This window comes from Onychomys torridus, chromosome 15 (genome assembly GCF_903995425.1).
Source record: "Onychomys torridus chromosome 15, mOncTor1.1, whole genome shotgun sequence".
Lineage (NCBI taxonomy): Eukaryota > Metazoa > Chordata > Mammalia > Rodentia > Cricetidae > Onychomys > Onychomys torridus.
The window spans coordinates 50,489,383-50,510,271 of NC_050457.1; the positions used below are offsets into that span (position 1 = coordinate 50,489,383).

Below are 20,889 nucleotides of genomic sequence, written 5' to 3' on the forward strand. Positions count from 1 at the left end.
TTAAAGTTTCATTGACAGGGAACAAAAACATCTGAGAATAAGCATCCTTCTAGTCTCTACATCTTCCAAGGAAAAACAAATGATGACATTGAAGGTGACTTAGGCTGTGGTGCCAGTTGCAAAGCAAAATAATGCTGAAAAGAAAAAGAAAATGGGATGGGGGGTGGTGGCACATGCCTGTAATCCCAGCACTCGGGAGGCAGAGGCAGGTGGATCTCTGTGAGTTCAAGGCCAGCCTGGTCTACAGAGCTAGTCCAGGACAGGCTCCAAAGCTACAGAGAAACCCTGTTTTGGAAAAAAAAGAAAGAAAGAAAGAAAGAAAGAAAGAAAGAAAGAAAGAAAGAAAGAAAGAAAGAAAAAGAAAATGGCAAAATTGCTATTAGTTTTCAGCATATGGAAGGCTAAACATCTTGTGAATTAGGGACCTATTCTTCCTGATTAGTGATCAGGATAACATATCTGCATTGCAGTTCTCCAAGGTCAAAACTTGATAGAATGGGAGTTATAAGTGGTTCTGATTGTTTTTCAAGAACACTACCCACAAGGGTGAATATCCATTCCCCAATGATGGCATCAGAGAAGGGTCATGATGAAATCACTATGCACTTTTGCTAGTGGCAGCATAGCCATCTCTGATTCCACTGGTGGCAGAAAGGCCATACAACAAAAGGCTCTGTTTCCAAAGCACATGCTGTCAGATTCAAATGTATTTTTTCCTCTTCAGAGCCCACCCACCCCTTTGCCTTATCTGCAGCAAGGAGAACTGACCTATTAGGCACTTCATTTGGTTTTTAGCTCATAGGAGAAGTAAATTGGGGGAGAGATTTTGTTTGCTTTTTGTTACTATGATAAACACATGACTAAACACAACTTGGAGAGGAAAAGGTTTATTTCAGCCTATAGGTTACAGTCCATCGTTAAAGGATGCTAAGGTAGGAGTGAGCCCAAGGCAGAAGCTGGCTTGCTTCCTGAAGTTTGTGCTTAGCCAACATTTTTTTAACACCTCAGTAGCACAAGGGATAGCTCTTTCCTCATTGACCTGGGTCCTTCCACATCAATTAGCAATCAAGAAAATGCAACAAAGGCACACCCACAGACCAATCTTATGTGTACAGCCCCCTAATTGAGATAACCTCCCATTTCCCTACCTGCGATAACTCTGGGCTGTGTCAAGTTGACATCTGAAGCTAACTAAGAAAGTAAGGTCTCCTCAAGAATCTATTTTATGTGATACATAAATACACTATACATAACATAATACACTAGGGAAATATTCAGGTTTCTTCTCTCCAACTCTTGTCCCCTAGATATGTAAGGTAGTGTTGCTGGAGAAACATAACCAACCACTCACGTGGAGAGACATGGGCTTGAGGGATTCATATTTAATTTTTGGTTTGTCTTACTTTATTATTCACAGTAAAAGCATTCCTCTGTTGGTGGAGATTAAATAAAACACTTAAAAATCAACATGTCTCAGAACATGTTTCCCTGGCTCACTCCAAATCAGTGGAAGAATGAAGGTCAGTAGGAATATGATTTATAAAGGTCAGCTTAATAGAGAGTGCACAAGGTTGGCGTAAACATATCACTTGTGTGAGGGTTGGCATTTTATTTCTAGCCAGTGCAAATACCTATCTCGAACATTCCTCTTTCCATTGTGATTTGTATAATTAAGTTTTGGTTTTCAGAAAATCTCTTAGTGCCTTTTGTTCCCCAACTAAGTCAGGTAACAAAGAGCCTTTGCACCTACAAGACAATTAGAGGTGGTTCACCTGAGGATTTGATGTCGGTGGTTTCCATGATGCTCCACTGGCCAAGAGGATAAAGCTTCAAACCTCTCTTCCTTCCAGTAGATTTGAGGTGGATTAAAATGAGAAGAAAACTGTCTGTGAGAAGAATAGTAATCTATCTGGGCAAATTCTTATATCCAACATGAAAGAAAATTGAGGACTATGGTATAGTTTCCCCCACATTGTCATGAAAGAAAGCCTGAAACAGAGAAGCTTATTTGAAATTCACATGTTTCATAAACTTTCAAATTCAATCACATGATTGTGGGGGTTTGGTGCTGCAGAAAACCCCAAGTTTCATCATGCCCCTTTTCCATTCTGGGGAATTTTAGAGTGAGAAAGTTTTGACCATGTTAACAAAATAAATGGGAGGTGAAGGAAAGATGGTTCAGAAGGATCACTGTGCAGAACACCGAATGGACTGGATCCAGAGCACAGGAACAACACTGAATTTAGTGAAGAGGAGGAACAGCCAAATCACCCTCCAAAGGTGGAGGGAGGGAAGGACATGGATAGGTTCCATACTGCTAAGAGTGTGGTGCACTAGAGCAGGGGTCATGAGGGACTCTGAAGGGCCTGATGATGGTGCCCAAGGTTAAAGATTTCATCCATCTTTGGTCTGGTATCATCTCAGCTTCAGGCTAGAGTCCTCCAATGGTTGCTGGTTGACCTGCCACCCTGAGTCAAGAACCAGAAAGAATAACTCTAATGAGAAATGTGAAGGGATTGAGCAGTTACATCATCCCTGGGGAATGTCAATAAAAGAAGGACTGCACAGGTGCCCATCTGCACAGATTTACTGCTCCACCAACTCCAGTTCCAAAATGGTTTTACAATGGTATTTCATACTGGGCTCAGTTTTAACTCTGACCAAGGGGAACGTGAAGCTTCAGTAACTGTGCATTTCCCCATTCTAAGGAAGTACAGCTACCCTTTGTCTCCATGAATGCTATAGTCAAGGGTTTAATAATCTTAGATCAAAAACATTTGAGGAAAAATGTCTGAAATAAACACATAGAGGTTTTTTTTTCTTGTTATCGTTCTTTGGAAAATATGGTATATAGTATAGCATATATACGTTATAACACATACGGTATAATATAACAACTAATTATATGGTACTTGCAATGTATTGGGTAATTTTAAAATCATTTTTTTTATTGAAAAGAGATTCTTTTCTCATACAATATATCCTGATTATAGTTTGCCCTCCCTCAACTGATCTCAGTTTCTCCTCCCCTCCCCTCCCCTCATTTCCAAAATTCCCTCACTTTGTGTTTTCTTTACTGATTCTATTTCCAATTTCAGGTCTTGAGAGCATTTTTATTTATTCCTTACTATTTATTTATTACTGTCTGTTTGTGTTTTCCTATATTTCTTTAGGGGATCTACTCATTTCCTCTTTAAGGACCTTTATCATATTCATAAAGGCTGTTTTAAGGTCTCTGTCTTGTGCTTCTGCCATGTTGGAATACTCAGGGCCTGTTGTGGTAGGATAACTGGGCTCTAGTGGAGACATACTGCCCTGGTTGGTTTTGATCGTGGTTTTACATTGGCATGTCAGCATCTAGGTTTGGGATGATTATAGTTCTAGTTGCTTATTTCTAGATTTGTCTTTGTTGGGTGAGTGTTTTGCTCCATGGTTTCTGTCTCCTCTCTGGAGTTTTAGAGAGTGGGTGGCAGTGTGTTACCTGCTTTCCTGGCCTGTTCTGCTGGTGTGTCCACAGGGATTGCCTGCCGGTGTTGGAGACTGGGTAACTGGGATGAGTTTGGGGAAGTAAGATTGGAGGAGGACTTGGGGAAGGAGTCAGAAAGGGAGACCACAGCAGGTTTCCATAGACAGAGTTGGGGGTGAGACTGAGGGAGGGGCGGATCTCAGGATCAGTAGGAGAGGTGTGGGTCTTCCTTCTGTCTACTTGTTGCCCTGGGAGGAGCTGCCCTTGGGTTAGCGGAGGGTGACTGCTGGAGCTGAGGTCCGAGACAAAGCAGCAAGTAGAGAGGGGGAGATTAGGAGGGGATGGTTTGTGGGATCATAGGCAATGTGGGCAGGGGTGAGGGAAGCCTGTAGTTGGTGTTCTGTTGCAGCGCTAGGGACTAGACTGGGAGGATTGGGCTTGGAGGGAACATAGAATTTCTGCGGGCATCCTACCTGATTTTCTGGTAGGTGCAGCCTCTTTATTGAGTGTTATGATTAGCCTAGAGATGATTTAAAGCATGAAGATGTGCATAGGCTATGTGCAAACCTTATGCCCTTTATATAAGCATCTGAGATGTTGATTCTCTTGAGGCCACCCCCTGCCATGGCTGTGGAGGGATGATTCTATTTCTTTCATCAATAGTAGGGTGCTTTGGTTATTCCTGTGCCTGCCACCTGGAAAAGGAAACAAGCACCCAGGCTTATGATTAATAAAGTGGGAAAGGAGAAGTTACAGGTAAAGGCAGGTATAATGTATCTTCGCTATGTCATTCATCCCAGCCTTTTCTTCCCCACAGAGGGTTGGCTGTGACTATGAGATTGACTCCAATGCTACTGAGGATCGCTGTGGTGTGTGCCTTGGAGATGGCTCTGCCTGTCAGACTGTGAAGAAGCTGTTTAGACAGAAGGAAGGATCTGGTAATAAACAAACCCAACTAACTGAAGTATCTAGGGGCTTTGGAAAGCCAAAAAAAAAAAGATTAATTTCCTTGTTTTTATTTCAAAAATAGCTTGTAAAAAAAAATCAAAATAGAATATAGTTCTCACCACTAAGGAACCCGCTCCCTCTGCAGTTACAGGAACAACGCTGGTTGCTAAGGGCATACAGGAAGTGTCACACTGACCTGAAAGGGCTGATGGTTGCTCCAGGGAACAGATAACAGTGTGGTCCCTAGGAGGGCATCCTCCTTGAGAATATGCATCATAGGCGTAGCAGGATAATGACAGTGACATTGGAATAAACCAAAAGCCAGGAGAAAGATGAGGTCAAAAGCTGCTTGTGAAGAACACACACAGAAGAATGGGTTCTGTATGTGAGGATGTCGTCGGAAGCCAGGATGGAACGGATGGGAAGGCAGCAGTACTGAGGTGTGCCTTGAGGGTCATAGGAGAAGTAAGACAGAGATGCTTCACATCTCCAGCCTGTGAATCCCACACAGTGGTCCCTCATGAGTCTCAGGGAAGTTCTTCTACCTAGCAACCCACTCCCACCCCCACTTTATCCACGCTATTCCTTTCCTATATTTAGACCTTACAAGATTTCTTCTTTGAGTAGCCTTTTGAGCTACTGTGAGCCTAGAAGGGTGTAGTGAGACTCCACCCTCACCTTACATGAGCTGTGACCCATGCTCATTTACCTCCATTGACAGTAGTTCTCATGGTACCTTGGTACCAGCCATGATATCTAGTTGGTAAGGTCTTAAGCATGAAAAAGATGAATAAAACTCAGAGTATTTTAATTGAGATCTCCCAGATACACTCTGAAACAAGAATTCAAATATAGATAATTATTTATGGGACAGGAGGTCCTGGGAAAACATCAGTAGGACATTGAGGAAGAGAAAGCAGCCAAGAAATGATGGGTCACCAAGCTGGTGCTCAGCCATAGACCTGGTACATTTGTGTTTTGCCACTGGAAAAGTGAAGGGGTGGGGTGATGTCCAGTGGTTTCCATTGATCAGTGTGTGGTGAGAATTCATTCTCCAGGTTCTGCAGAAGTATAGGTGCTGGGCATGAGCAGTGTAGCATGCAGTACTGAACTAGATCCTAGAAAAGAAGCATTGCCAGCTGCCTAGAGGTAACATCGGAATGGGAAATGGTGGTTACTTTCAGATATAAAATGGCACTGATTTTCTGAGTCCCAATAAAGCGGTGTCTCACTCCGAGATATATTCAGTATGCGGGATGAAGTGCTTAAGTGTGATTCCAAGAATACTGGGTGTTTTCTTCAACTGATTACATGAACCATTGCCGCCTTGTAAACATACCAGCAGATAGCCTAAATTTATCTAAATTCTATCCTTATCTTTTCATTTTTGACTGTTGACTGATTAAGGTCAAATTGTGAAATGAGTCTTGCCCTGCCCTTTAGTAATATCACTGGCAGATTGCATTTCCTGTCTTCACTGATAGCTTTATTATGATGAAACACATCTTTCTAATTACTTACTGAGGGTGGAAATGATAATTCAGTCAGTGTCAAACTTATGATTAAACATCTTGTGGTGACTATTTTTTTCAAATATCTAAACAAAGGAACTTTATAGATATCTTCTATTATTTCGATGTGGTCACATTAATCTAAATTATAACAAGCCACACTAACAGCCTATTTTTCTTCTTCTGACCCCAATTCACTTCTCCATAAAGATCTGTTGCTTTGTTCCCTGCTGTGTTATAATTCTTACATGATGTCCTGAGTTGTTCCCCCATTTTCTTTATTTGACCTTCTAATATCTTAGGAAATTGGACTGTACTTCTGCTCTTGGTTGATTTTCTTGTTTGTTTTCCTTCTTCCCTAGTCTCTTGGGAATGAGAAAAATCTTGGGGATAAGAAAAGGCAGCCATAAATAGCTTGGCCAATACCTCTGGCCACATGCTATCACTAAGCATTTGACATCTCTGAGTCTCTGTGATTTCAGTTCTTTTTCTGCAATTTGCAGCTTGAAGCACTTGAGTGGTCTTTGGCACCCACGAATTGGTGTCAGCTTTACACTGCCCATGCCTGAAAATTTCTCAAAGACCTCTGATCCTGCCCTTCTTAGTATATAAGGAAAGTGCACAGAGTTTTGCTCTGGATCGCAGCATGTAGTAAGGTCTGCATCCACAGACCACAGGGTACTTACCAGATTCCACCTTTGCTTCATGATTAATGAAGTTTGACACAGAATAAAAAAGCACTGTCTACCACTATTCCACCATGAAAATGAAGCAAGGGCATGCAGCAAAAGAATGATGGAATGCATTTATAGCCAATTGGTGCAGGAGATTTATTTGAAGTTCAAAGCTAGAGAGGGAGCTGTATTCATTATATAGCTCTCTATATTTATTCTCAAGCTATTCTATGCTGCTGCCATGTCTCATTTTATGTTTTATTCTTTTAATTTTATGTAATTAGTAACTAAGAACAGAATTGTCTTTGGTCTTTGTCTCTGCCTTCCTCAACTCCAGATGACCATAATCTCTATCTGGAGTATGAATTTGATAAGTGCTCATGTAAATTTAGGTAAAATGAACTTTTCTTGAGATTGACTCCAAACTCTTTTGCCAGTAAAAGACAGCAGCCCATTGGCTGTTTTAAGTTAGGACGAGGGGATATCCAAGTTGGTTTGTTCCCTCTGATTGCTTTGCATTGGTGCCTTAACTCTTTTAAAGCAAAACTGCTCTTTTGGGTGTTGGTCACTTCAGAGTTTTACTTGTACTCACAACTCTTCTTACAGGAGTTCTTTAAAGGTGTTTAGGGTTTTTTTTTAAAAGAAGGCTCCAATTAAAATGCCCATAATAATTAGACACAACGCTCTTCCTCCCCATCTTCCTTCTCACTGGAGGCGCAGCTGCTGCTACAATCTTCAGCTATGGAGGAATGAAATATTGGCCAGATTCTGTTGTCTGCTGTTTCAGTGCTCCTAAGAAAGAGAAAGGATGATGCAGAGTTAAAATAGCTCAGGAGGCAAGAATGAGGTTGGAGTCTAGGTCACCGTTAGCCCTGAGGAAGCCAATCCCCAAACCTCAACTTCTGAAGTCCCTACTGACCCTGAGTGACATTTTTTCTCTTTGTAGTCCTGACATCCTTAGAGCTGATTGTGTCTGTGGATATCTTTGTGTTGAGATCGCACAGTCTCCAAGAAAAGGTGTCCATATCTGTTCCCTCCTTGGGATGACCCAACAACTAAATTCCTATCTTTCTTGGTGGAAAGGAATCTTATTCAGTAGACTTGATGCCATGTGTCAGGTGGTACCATCTTGACCTCCACTTAGTGCTGGATTTGGGGTATATAAGGAATCCCCCTTCTTATAAAGCCTCATAGTAGCTTTAGTTCTCATTGTTGGTGAAAAAGAAAACCATTAACATTGAGAGGTAGCTCCATGATTACTGTGACTGGAAGTGTCTGGAATTGGAAGAACTTAAGTCAAAGTGTCATACAATGCATATGATAAACAATACATAAAATAATATATATATATATATAATACAAAATAATAAACATAATTAAAAACAATACATATAATAAGGAAGTTACCTGACTTGTTCATTAGTTTACTCATTACCTAAGAAACAATTGAGCATCTGTTGAAGAATAATGAACATACAGTGACTCCGTCTGCAGCTGCCTTTGCTAGATACCAGTGAGGGAACAGGGCAAAGATGCCATGCTGGCATTTGACTTGTAAGTGGAAATTAAACAATATTTCTGCTCCAGAAGGACGTTTATGGACCATTAAGCTGTTTTTTTCTCAAAGGTTCCCCAGGCTTATTATTCATATCCTAACAGTAATCATGAATTTTTATGGCCTAATTTCTTTAAAAAGAAATTACTTTTGGTTTTCAGTCGTGTGTGTGTGTGTGTGTGTGTGTGTGTGTGTGTGTGTGTGTGTGCTATGCCCACAGAGGCCAGAAGAGGGCTTCAGGGAACCAAACTCAGGCCTTCCTGAAGGGCAGCATAAATTCTTAACTGCTGAACCATCTCTCCAGCATTGTGGCCCATTTTCACAGGCCTAGACCCTTTGTAGTCCAATTTCCTGAGGTTTGTTTCTGCTGCCAGGTTCCATATCTACTTTGCCTTTAAACTCAGCTGCTCTTCTCTGACATTGTTCCACCTCTTGGACTTTTAGGAATCATCACTCTGGACTGTTTCTCTCTGTTGTGGCTTCTCTACACTTCGATTCAAGCTGCAACCACTGTACTTAAGTTCTGGCCTTGCTCATACTGACCTGTTTGATCTTGTTGCTGGGAATGAGGGGCCATCATCTCTGAGCACCCTGTGACTTTCATAGGGCTAAATGGGTCCCTTAACTCAGTGTCTACAAGATTGGCCTTGACTCCTGCCTCCTTTATTTAATCATAACCAGTATGTTCTTAGATCTACATCTTAAAAATTTTAAACTAAATCAGTTACCATAAAATGAATTTTTATTATACACACTCTATAATATACTAATTTATATATATATATATATATATATATATATATATATAATTTTAGTAATTTGTTGCATATAATAACATTATTATAACTCTAAACACAATATTTACATTAACTGAGTTTTCTCTGCTCAATATACCTCACTTATAATTTCATTTTCATAAATAAGCATGGAAAATAAAAACAATATTCTGCAGTTTAGAAAGCAGAAAGAGGACAAAGGAAGTCGCTGTTCCATAGTCTACTCTTGACGCCAGCATCCACATGTTTAGAATGCAAGATTCTTGCCATATAATAATAGCATCTTCCTGGAATGACATGTGTACCTGGCATCCCAGATCCCACCCGATCCCACCCGATCCCACCAGATCCCACCAGATCCCACCTACTAGCAGCCTTGCATGTAGTTCTCACAGAAGTGTCTCACTAGTCTCTGTCATTCATCTTATTTGTTGGAAGTAATTAGAGACTGACAACCGATTGTGCTGTTGCTATCTGCCCAGTTCCACAACAATGAGTATTCTGAAGATTTGAATGAGTGGACCCCTCTGAGGACATCCATTGCACAGCCAGAAGGAGGAAAAATGTAACAGTGTATGCATAAGTAACACACCTACTGAGCAGAGGTAGGCGGAGAGATACCTACTGAGCAGGGGTAGGGGGAGAAATCACATTGCTTTAAGACTCAAACTTACTGACACGCTGTAGCACGCAGCTCAGTGTGTTTGCTGTTGACTTAGGAGAACAGACACAGCTCTATGACTTCAACATCCCAGCAATAGACTTCTCTGACAATATCTAAAGTTACCTGATACAGAAGAACTCAGTGCCACCAGTCATAACATTAATCCAAGTTAAGATAAGAAGAGCCTGGACAAGGAATGCACGTAGATGGAAGAATCACACAAGAAAACATTCCTGAGAGGATTTGAGGGAGAAGACAGTACTCGATAATAAGAGGGTGTGACTGTTGTAGAACCAAAGTATCATGGAGACTGGAGACTATCTTATATTGTTGAGTTCTCCTAGGAAGCTTAGGTAGGTATGGAAGGCAAGAAAGGGAGAGTAGTTAGACACTCCAGAGTTTTCATATCCAAACTAAAATCCTTCCAGGGTTGAAGACTGTATCCTCTGCTATAAAAGTAAGGACAGGAAGTCACTTCCAATTTCTGTCGCCTCTCCCACCTTTCCTTCCTGCCGGCTTCTAGTAAGGGAGTTATGATGTCTCACCGAGTATCATGAGATTGTCACACCTTTGAAATAATTAAGACTAAAACTCTAAATCTAGGGCAGAGCAAATCAGCTTTTCAAAAAACCTTTTAAGAACATTAATTTTTGTGTAGTTCTCATTCTGCGGCTCATGTTAAACACAGAACTGTATCTAAGCCAGACACCTCCATGCCACTGCTCTCAAGTGAGGGATCAGAAAATGGATTTTAAAAATTCAATGTTTCCTTAGGAAGTTCCTCACATAAATTGTGAGCATTAGGCCACTGGTGAACATTGTTTTGGTTGCCACTAGCAGACACCATTAATCTTATAAAAGACAAGCAAACCACTGTAGGAAATTTACCCAGGCTTAGTCATCTGACTGCTTTATGAGCAGCTCTTTACTAGAAGTGACAATGATCAGGAACCAAGAATGCCAGTGAATCAGATCTTTCTTTCTCCCTATGTGGACTGCAAAAACAGTTCAGAAAGATGACATGTTAGATAGCAATGTCTTCAGAAGTGTGGCAGACTTTCTGCCCTATCCTCAAGCACCTTGAGTGTTGTACACTTGGATGTGATAGATAGTTCTCCAGTGGTCTCCATGGACCCAGAGACTTCTTCTTTGAGGTCATATTATATTTCCCACTTTTCTCTATGTGGAGAATGTTTATTATGTGGAAGATACAAGAAAATTTATCCGTATCAATCCCTTTTTTGTTTCCAAGCATTGAGAAGAAGTACAAATAAATTACTATGAGTTTCTAGTCTACATTTAGTAGCCCTCAGTTTTCAGTTTGTCTGATAATTATTTACCATTTTGGAAATTTCATTCTTGTGTGGAAAAATAAAAAAATCCAATTTAAAAATGATTTATTGTAGATGAATTTCTAAATGGTCCTATTAAATAAAAACACACATATAGGGGTGAAAATCTGGGAAAGATCAGGGAAATAGGGAAAGCCACAGTTACCTCACCAACTCGGCAGCTTCCAAGTGTGAGTTACTTCCTGTCTACCTACGCCATTATGCCTTGCTGTTCTGGCATCTGATTTGCTCTCTCTATCCAGCTACATCACTTCCTCTTCCTGCATAGCTCTGTCACTTCCTGTCTGTCTGAACACACCTCCATGGTTAATTAGTGTAGGAATTTAAGGCATGTGCCACCTCACCTGGCTCTGTTTCCAGTATGGCCTTGAACTCACCATAGGATTAAGGGTGTATGCTATCATTGCCTGACTTCTTTGTTTACTTAAAATGGCTTGCTATTTCCTCTGATCTTCAGGCAAGCTTTATTTATTAAAGCACAAATAAAATATCACCACAATTTATGTATTTTTTTTCTTTTTGTTTTTTGTTTTTTTTCAAGACAGGGTTTCTCTGTGTAGCTTTGCACCTTTCCTGAACCTTGCTCTGTAGACCAGGCTGGCCTGGAACTCACAAAGATCCACCTGGCTCTGCCTCCTGAGTGCTGGGATTAAAAGCATGCGCCGCCACCACCTGGCTTTTCTTTTTTTATTTAAAGCCAGGAACAAGGTGGTAGACATAATATTTAATGCTATTTTCTTTCCTTGCTGAGTTCTGCAGTGTGAAGGCGTGTAGTATCCTAAATCAGAAAATGGTTAAAGAGAACAATACCCTAAATGTATTTTTCAAGTTTTCGTTAGTTCTAATTACATGGGATAAATGTTTTTCCTGAATTTGATGGTTTTAATGAGCTGTAGTGGACAAGTGCATGAAAGTGAAATGGAATTGAACTGACGCTTACAAGACTCAGTTGGAGTTTGACTACCAGGGGAAAAGAAGCCTAGGTATGTTCAGGAGTCAGGAATGAAGTTGTATTAGTCACACCCTTGCATTATCAATACAGATACCTAAGAGACACTACTTAAGGGAGGAAAAAATTATTTTGGCTCAGGGCTTTAGGGATTTTTGTCCGTTCTTGGCAGACTCCCCTGTTTCTGGGCCCCAAATGACAGAATGTCATTCATGGTAACAGAAACATGTGGCAGAAACTATTAATCATATGACGATCAGATTTCCAGAGTACACCCACTGTGATCTACCAGCTCTAGCTAGCCCCTACTTCCCACTTTTTACTGCAGCCTGACAATGCCATCAGCACACACACCAAATGTACAAGCACCCATGAAGAATTAGTAGGATGATTGATGCCTTAAAACCAGCCTAGAAAAAATGAAATCTATGAATGGTAGATCAGAAAGAATCCCCATTCATCCATCATCCTTCAGTTCCTATTATTTGTACAGAAGAGATTCAAAGGAGTTCAATGAGGTGATGAAATTCACAGAGATAACGTACAAACTGGAGCACAAGACCATCTTAAAGCCCATGCTCCTTCCATCCTCTGAAGTCACGGTTCTTAGCAAGTGTAAACATGTGAGTGTAAGGAGCTGTTGAATAGAGGCAACCACTAAGTGTCCATTTCTTCTCTCACCAGTGTGCCTCCTACCGTGACAACCACTGAATGGAAGATGGCAGCTTGAGTTGTGCTATCCTTTAAAATAAATGTGTGTTTTTTCCTCCAGAAGCCCAGATGAGAGCACTGAAAATAAGTTATACATTTGTAATTTCACAAAACATTGGAGAAAACGAGGAGAGAAGGCTTCCTAATGAATAGAATTGTGCGATGGTGTAGGAAGCAGGGCTCAGAATTTAGGTTTTCATCATGGGCTGATTGAAGCAAAGCCAGGTGGCAATCAATTCAAGGTTCCCTCCAGAAGTTCTTAATGAATGGCAGCTTGGGTTAAATTATATCGAAGAATCTATTTTTGACTCAATGGTGATGATGAGGAAGAAAAGTACAAGCCTGTGCCTTGCTTGGAAGAGCTAGTCTGATGGTAAGAACAAAAGAGGGAGAGAGGAATACCAGTGAGAAACTAGCTTGGAGCTCAGACAGTTTGAACCATTCACATAGAATCACAGAAAAATAAATGTTGGGTCAACCATAAATCCTCTGGGTCCCATCTGTTTTACTCACCTACCTTCACCAAGCTATTTACATGCTCAGTCCTGAAGCTCCTGAGAATTCTGCTCCAGGCTAGTCTCTTTCTAGTGCACAGTTGGTGTTTCTGCCCATTCCAGTGGCCACTCAGCATGGGCACTGAAGGATGGAGATGCTGAGAAGAAGATAGCAGCAGCTGAGAAGCCAGCACGCCTCCTTCATTATTGTCTCTTTTGTCCTTAGGTTATGTTGACATCGGACTTATTCCCAAAGGGGCAAGGGATATAAGGGTTATAGAAATCAAGGCAGCTGGAAATTTCCTGGCCATTAGGAGTGAAGATCCAGAAAAGTATTACCTCAATGGAGGGTTTATTATCCAGTGGAATGGAAACTATAAACTGGCAGGGACCGTCTTCCAGTATGATAGGAAAGGAGATCTGGAGAAGCTGATGGCTCCAGGCCCCACCAACGAGTCAGTGTGGATCCAGGTAATTCTGAAGAGAAGGGAGCTGCTGACCAGTGTGTTCAGTAGTATCCTTCTCCTTCCCTTCCCAAGCTGTTTAATAGAGGACATTAACTGTGAATCATTAGTTTCCTTAACAAAGAACAGGAAGGGAGAAATATTTGTGCTGTTTCTTCTTGGTTCTTTAGAACTACTGAAACCCCAGGAACAAAATTCAGGGCCTCAAACCATCCATTGGGAGATTTGAATTTAGTTCTCAGGCTGATCTCTTCCTCATGTGTCTAGTGTCCCAGTGTGGGATAAACTGATGTACCATCCTATGTTGTCAGGTAGTCTTTGCCTCAGTGCAACTCCTAGAACAAGGAGGCCTCACATTATAACACATGCATCAAAGGTTTTGTCTTTATTAGGCATGGAACTATAGGAAATGGGATGACTGTACTGTGTGGGTCAAGGTAAGTTGGGAATGAGAGATGGTCCAATTGAGTTAGATTAGCTATATTCTAAACCCAGATGGAGGCCAATTCAGAGCCAGAAGGCAGAGTCTCTTAGAAAATGGAGGGCAAGGTTTCCATGAACATTTTTTTTTTGTCCCAGAGCTACTATAAAATAAAGTCAGTTCCCCACTAAAAGCTAGAGAATAAACTTCTTTAGAACAACTGTAATACAAATTAATATCTTAGTACTAACTTAATGTCATGTAATAATCTCTTTGTATAAATGTATTCACTTTAACCCTTATGAGAACCCCATCATCAGTTACTTCTTAGGTTTTGTTTTGAAGATAACAAAACTTACACACTTACCCATATTCACAAAGGTAGTAAGTACACAAGGTGGCCTATTGGCTGAATCCCACAGTGAAATGTCCATATGATTAAAATTCCCTATTTACAGGAATGGAAATTACCATGACATTTCAGCCAATAAACAGCAGATGGAGACTATAAATATAGACAACAAGAATAGATGTGATAGACAGACAGACAGACAGACAGACACAGGTGAAAACCACTTTAGTGGCACCCATTGCAATACACACTTCTATACTTCTAAATGAGAGACATTCTGTAATGTTTTGTGTACATGTGTTCATGTATATACACGCATATGCAAGTATGCAAATAGCCCAGAGGTCAGTGTCACTTGGGCTCTGTTTTTCAATTGCTTGCCCTATTTTATTTGACTTTTTGGAGACAAGTATCCTCCTAAACCTGGAGCTTGCCAACTCAATTAGACTGTCTGGCCAGCAAAGCCCAGGGCCCTCCTATCTGTGCTTCCATAGTACTGGGGTTATAGGTATATGCCCTGTGACTGGCTTTTTCAGGAGTGCACAGTAAGTACTTTACTTACATATCCATCTCCCTAGCTTCTAGGTAGTGTTTTTAAATGACTGGATTGCAATGTATATTCATGACTGTTTGACATGACTCCTCTCTTGCATGTTAGCTACTATTCCAGGTGACTAACCCCGGTATCAAGTATGAGTACACCATCCGGAAAGATGGCCTTGACAATGATGTGGAGAAGTTTCTGTACTTCTGGCAGTTTGGCCGCTGGACAGAATGCAGTGTAACGTGTGGGACAGGTGAGAAAGAGCTGCCTTCACTGGGAAACCCCGCCAGCTTTAGAGTAGGCCAAAGAGGTGACCTAAGCCAGTGGTTTTCTTTCTGTGCCTGCCAATCTTCCGAGTCTCACAGAGGTATCCCAGAGACCCCCTTTGGGCAGTGAATGTAATGTGAGGAGGTGTGGCTTAGAGGAACAGGTTTTCTGCTTGCATCTCATTGGTCTGCTTCCATCACATGGGTACCACCCCACCACAAAGGGAGACTGGGAAATAGAAAGACACAGGAGGACGCTTGGAAAACACAGGCATGGTCTAAGGGATGAATGAGCTTTGTCAAGGTCCATGAAGGCAGAAGCCAGGCCTGTTGGTATGTGGGTTCTCACTCATTTCAGGAGTTTTAAAAATAATGTGATATGTGGAAGCTTTGTTTCTGCGCCCATCTTTGGACCACACTTGAGTCTGTTCTGAAACTTCTTGCCTGCTTCCTGGATCTACTGCCTGTAGAATGAGCGGTACCTGCACTGCAGACATTCAAGGTGTATAATGAAGCAAGAGAAATGAAAATGGAGGACGAAATGAGCCAGGAAGCCATTCTTCTCCTCCGTGGGCTTCCTCCTTACTCTGTTTGGCCTTTTCCCTTGTTTCCCTCCTCTCAGGAAGCCATCATAGAATCTAGTCCAGAGTCAGAAAATTGGGTCATGTGTAACCTAGCTCATAAACAACTCCCCCCACCAACAATTCAGCAACTAGGTATAGCGTTTAGAGCTCATAAGAATAAAATGTCTACTTTTTAAAAATATTTTATTTCTCATTGTGCGTATGTGGAAATGGTGCATATGCAGAAGCCAGAGGTATTGGATCTTTGGGACTGCAGCTATAAGACAGTTATGAGCCATCTGATGCAGATGTAGAAACGTAAACGTGGGTTGTCTGCAAGAGCAACACACAAGGCTGAGCCATCTCTCTAGCCCCTAAAATGTTCATTTTTACGATATTTTATTTAATCTTTGAGAACTCCATATATTATATATACATATACATACATATATATGATCATGCATGTATATATATATATATATATACATACATCTATATATATATATATATATATATATTGATCATGCATATATAAACATATATAAGGTTTGGAAATTGTTAAACTAGAAATCAATCTAGGTCAATGGCAGAACCTGGCCATTGTTACATGGGTGTTTGTAGACAATCAGTCCTTGATGCCCATGGCTGCCTCTAGCATTGCCCTGGCCTGTGTCCCAGGATGGGCCAGGCTCCCAGAGAAGCAAAGCAATTTTAGCAGGAATTAAATGGGGGCTGTAAAATACTTTCCTCGAGGATCATTCACGGGAAAAATGAAGTCACTGTGAATATAGTTCCAAGTACATTCTCAACCTGTGATCCCTCTTATTCTCAGCTCTCAGGGAAGTTCATGTTTAAACTTTACACTTAAATTATTTGTCCCAGACTGCACATAATGAAACTTACCTAGTGCTAGTTACCAGAGCCTCCATAGAGAAAGCACAGCCTCTTCCACCCTCTTCTATGTCAAGATATAACCAGCCCAGGTGTAGCATTTCAGAGCATCAGGGACAAAGAGCTAAGCAGCTGGGTTTGCAGTGAACATAAAGCTACATGTGAAGTTAGGTAGGGAAGAGAGCACCACCCCTGCCAGGTTGGGTAAACGTCATTCTGATTATAAAGCCTTAGTGGGTTGTTCATAGTGACCATGTGAACTTTACTGTATTGCTTACTGCAGTTCCAGAGAGATCCCTGACTCTGACAAAGAAAATAAAAAAATTTAAAAAAAAAAGTAAAAGAAATCATAGCTATCTACTTTAATACCCACATGGAGGATAGGACACTGATATTCACACAGTGCACACAATGTGAAATGCAAAGACAGGAGACAGAACACTGAATTATTCAGTGGCCGTTTGTTATTATCTTTAAGTTCACATTTTCCACAGTATAAAAATACAGAGTAAAATAGGAAAAGAATGGAAAAACATAAGGGACCAAAAGGAGGGAGGGGACCACAAAAGCAGGGGTGGGGTGGGGACCACAAAACATTGTAATCTAGCTGCATCCCTGAGCTCTCTTAAGTTGGTCTCTCCCAAGTAGAAACAGTGGTTAGTTAAAACTGGAGAATGTTTTGTTTCATCCTGTTCAAACAAAACTTTTAAGGCACTTTTTAATGCAAGAGTCATAAAGGTAACAAAACTATGTATCAAGGCAAGTTTAACATATGCTAGTGAGTGAAGATGATGTATAGTTTACTGCATGCTTGAAAGGAGAAAGCAGAGATCTAGTAGGTTTTTCAGCTGGACATCACCAAACATGGTGGCTAATCTAATGGTCTCTTATTCTGCTGGTCTCCTAAGTCCCACTGCTTTTTTTTTGGGGGGGGGTGGGGAGGGGGTCCAAGACAGGGTTTCTCTGTGTAGCTTTGCACCTTTCCTGGAACTCGATTTGGATACCAGGCTGGCCTCGAACTCACAGAGATCTGCCTGGCTCTGCCGCTCGAGCGCTGGGATTAAAGGTGTGCACCACCACTGCCTGGCCCACTGCTTTTTTTAACCCTGTGCAGCCTACAGAGATTAAGCTCTCTCTTATTTATAAGCCTTTGGTTTTGTTCTCTAATATTACAGTTGCATGCTGTTTCTCAGTTGGGACATGCTCAGTCAAAGTGCTCCATGAAAGGTTGAGTGCCTGCTTTTCCTGTTAGCTGCTAGATAGTGTGAGATTTTGTAGGCTTTTCTGGTTTTCTTTAATTGTGTGCTTCGCCTGACTTACATGTAGTGACTATAGGAAGGAAATCACAATTGAGCTAGAAAACCAATTTTGCTTAATTTTGTGAATGCTTCCTTCACAGGACAGAAACATCCCCACCACCACCACCACTATTAAACATTCTTCAAGCATAGTCAATTCTTTTACTTGAACAAACTGACATTTTTATCAAAGTTTCCTCTAATGTAACAGTTTATGAAATTATGTAATCAAGTCCCTGGCATTCCAGTGGGGAAATGGTATTGGCTTTGAGACTCATTGATGGGATATGTAAGGGTGCTAGCAATAACTAATGATAAAATGCAGCATATTAACTCATGTCTAATCAATAGTTGAAGTCAATAAAAAGTCAGCTGGAAAAGATGAATTATGGAATTGAGGTTCAATCATCTAAAGGAAGAAAACTGAGTTATAGGTATATAGAAACAGGTTTAAGTGGACTGGATGAATTAATTCTCCTCTATATCCCAATCTCAGATTTTATGTTCAACCTTGATCTGAAAACCTGCAGTGAGCAGATTGTCTTTAGAGAAAATTGGTAACCCATGAATATATGTTATATATAGCATATATAGTATATATATATATAGAACATTCTCTTCTCTCTCCTCTCTCTCTATAATATATAATATCACTAACATGTAATATATAACATCTACTTACATATATTAGTAGAGAATGTTGTGAGGATGATTACACACACACACACACACTAGTAGTGGTGGGATACAAGCTTTCCTTGACTGAGTTTTGTGTTGTGGTAGATAGATATGAATTCATTGGTCAATAAGCACAGAGCCAAAGCAGCTAAGGGAGCCAAAAAAATAAATGAGATCAATATTTCACAGGAACTGAAGTTGAAAGTCGGGAGAATAAGTTGTACTTATATAATGGCTATCCAATCTTCACCCTTTCCTTGTTCCTGTGAAATTAGTGTTATTCCTGTGTGCTGGTATTCATGGCTTTTTAGTGATAAATCTATTGATTTACAAAATTGTCATCACTTTACATTACCACCACATCATTTTAGATGTAGCATTGGAGTTGTAATTTGTGTGATGATGTGAACTTTGCCTTGTACTGATATTATTGTCACTTGAGTAGATGTAAAGAAAGAGATCTTGTTCAGCACCTCCAAGACTCAGTTGATACTACTTCAGGTCCGTTCAGATGATGTGCTCAGTCACTGCCTGAAGCCTCTTTAATCTTTTAAGTTTTGACATTTTGTAAATGGTGCACTCTTGTTTGCAAAGCTAAGTTCTTAGTTGTTTTATCTAACTCATCCTAAACTGAATTCTGAATTTAAAACTTCTTAAAAACCGAACTAACGGGCTCTATTTTGAAAATCCCAGTATTCAGTTGAGACGATAGCAAACAGTGCCACTGTTCTTGCCCTTTTGTTTTCCGTGAGTAACTTATCTTTTCCTTCTTTCAAGACACGTTTCCTTCCTAGTGAATTGGTTGTAACCGGGGTTACAGTTTTAAAGTCAAGGCACTTAATTGTCCTTATACCACTGATATCCAGAACAATTTATGGAGTATTTACAAAGGAATTTGCTATCTTCTGGAAACAGCATTTAGTGAGTGAGTGAGTGTGTGTGTGTGTGTGTGTGTGTGTGTGCACATATATGTGTGTGTGCATGTGCATGTGTGTATGTATGTGCGTGCGTGCGTGTGCGTGCGTGTGTGTGTATGTATGTGTATGTATGTGTGTGTGTGCATGTGTGTATGTATGTGTGTGTATGTGTGTGCACATATGTGTGTGTGCATGTGTGTAGGTATGTGTGTGTATGTGTGTGTGCACATATATGTGTGTGTGCATGTGCATATGTATATGTATGTGTGTGCGTGCGTGCGTGCGTGCGTGTGTGTGTGTGTGTGTGTGTGTGTGTGTGTGTGGTGTGTGCAGGCACACAGATGCCATTGTGGGTGGTCAGAAGACAGTTGACAGGAGTCACTTCTCTGATTCTATGTGGCCCCTGGAAATCAAACTCCAGCTGTCAGACTTAGGTGCAAATGCCCCAGCACAGTGAACCATCTCGTGGGTCTGAGTTCCACCTTTGAAGTAGAAGTCTCCAGTAAATATCTTCAGATTAGAAATAATGTAGTGTTCGGACATTTCACAAATATTATTGCACACTATAATATTTATAAATAGTAATAAGTATTACTATTTATTGGCCTCCTTACTTAGTAAAATTTCTTTGGGGGCAGTATCCAGTTTAAAAAAGAAGAAGAACAAATGACAAGCCATGAATTTTTTTCCAAAGATAAAGTCTAAGCTCACATTTTCTGAATTTGCAGTGTTATATAATAGTAATTACTCTTAAAAGCATGACCTGATTCTAACTTCTCCACTAGAGCTTTTACAATGGCCTGTGTTAAAGAGAGCTGCCACTATTCCAAAGTTGGATTCTAGACTAATGAGTATACCACTGAGGAGTAATAGTCTAAGTGTTCAGTTTTTACTCCAAACTATTAAGTTCATTATTGCAAAGGAGATAATATCACTCCAAGACCCCAGTAGGAAACAGTTGGCACACAGGAACTCACTACCTTGGCTACTTTCACAGATATGGGTAGGGCTTAGAGAAATCAAGGAAGGTAAATAATGCCCATGAACACTGGAAGGTGAGGGAAACAAGACTACTATCCCTAGGCCAGAAGAATTAGGAGAAGGAGCATTCAGACAAAAAGATAGCACCTCAATTTCCAGACCTTGATGGAAACCACATGCATCTATAGGATCACTTCCAAAAGTTCAGAGCAGGAAACCAGGAGGAACAGAGTAGGTCTGGAAGGAAGAAACAACAGCAACCCAGCAGAGGAGAAGATGAAAGAAATCAACAGAGTCAGTGCTCCATAAACTCAGGAAGCTAAACTGGATTGGTCTTGATTGGAGAAGGGAAGAGAGCTGGCGCTCATTCAGTCCATATAGATATATCTTCAATATGAGAAGCCATCTTCATCA

At 40.7% G+C, this 20,889-nt stretch overlaps 1 protein-coding gene across 1 annotated transcript in view; it reads left to right on the forward strand.

The window, feature by feature from the left end:
* The window catches only part of Adamts12 (ADAM metallopeptidase with thrombospondin type 1 motif 12), a 253,145-nt gene that overhangs the window by 175,067 nt on the left and 57,189 nt on the right, over positions 1-20,889 (forward strand). The window contains exons 14-16 of the mRNA XM_036207207.1: positions 4,284-4,404; positions 13,327-13,571; positions 14,996-15,134. Coding sequence (XP_036063100.1) covers positions 4,284-4,404; positions 13,327-13,571; positions 14,996-15,134 — 505 coding nt within the window. The remainder of the gene's footprint in view (positions 1-4,283; positions 4,405-13,326; positions 13,572-14,995; positions 15,135-20,889) is intronic.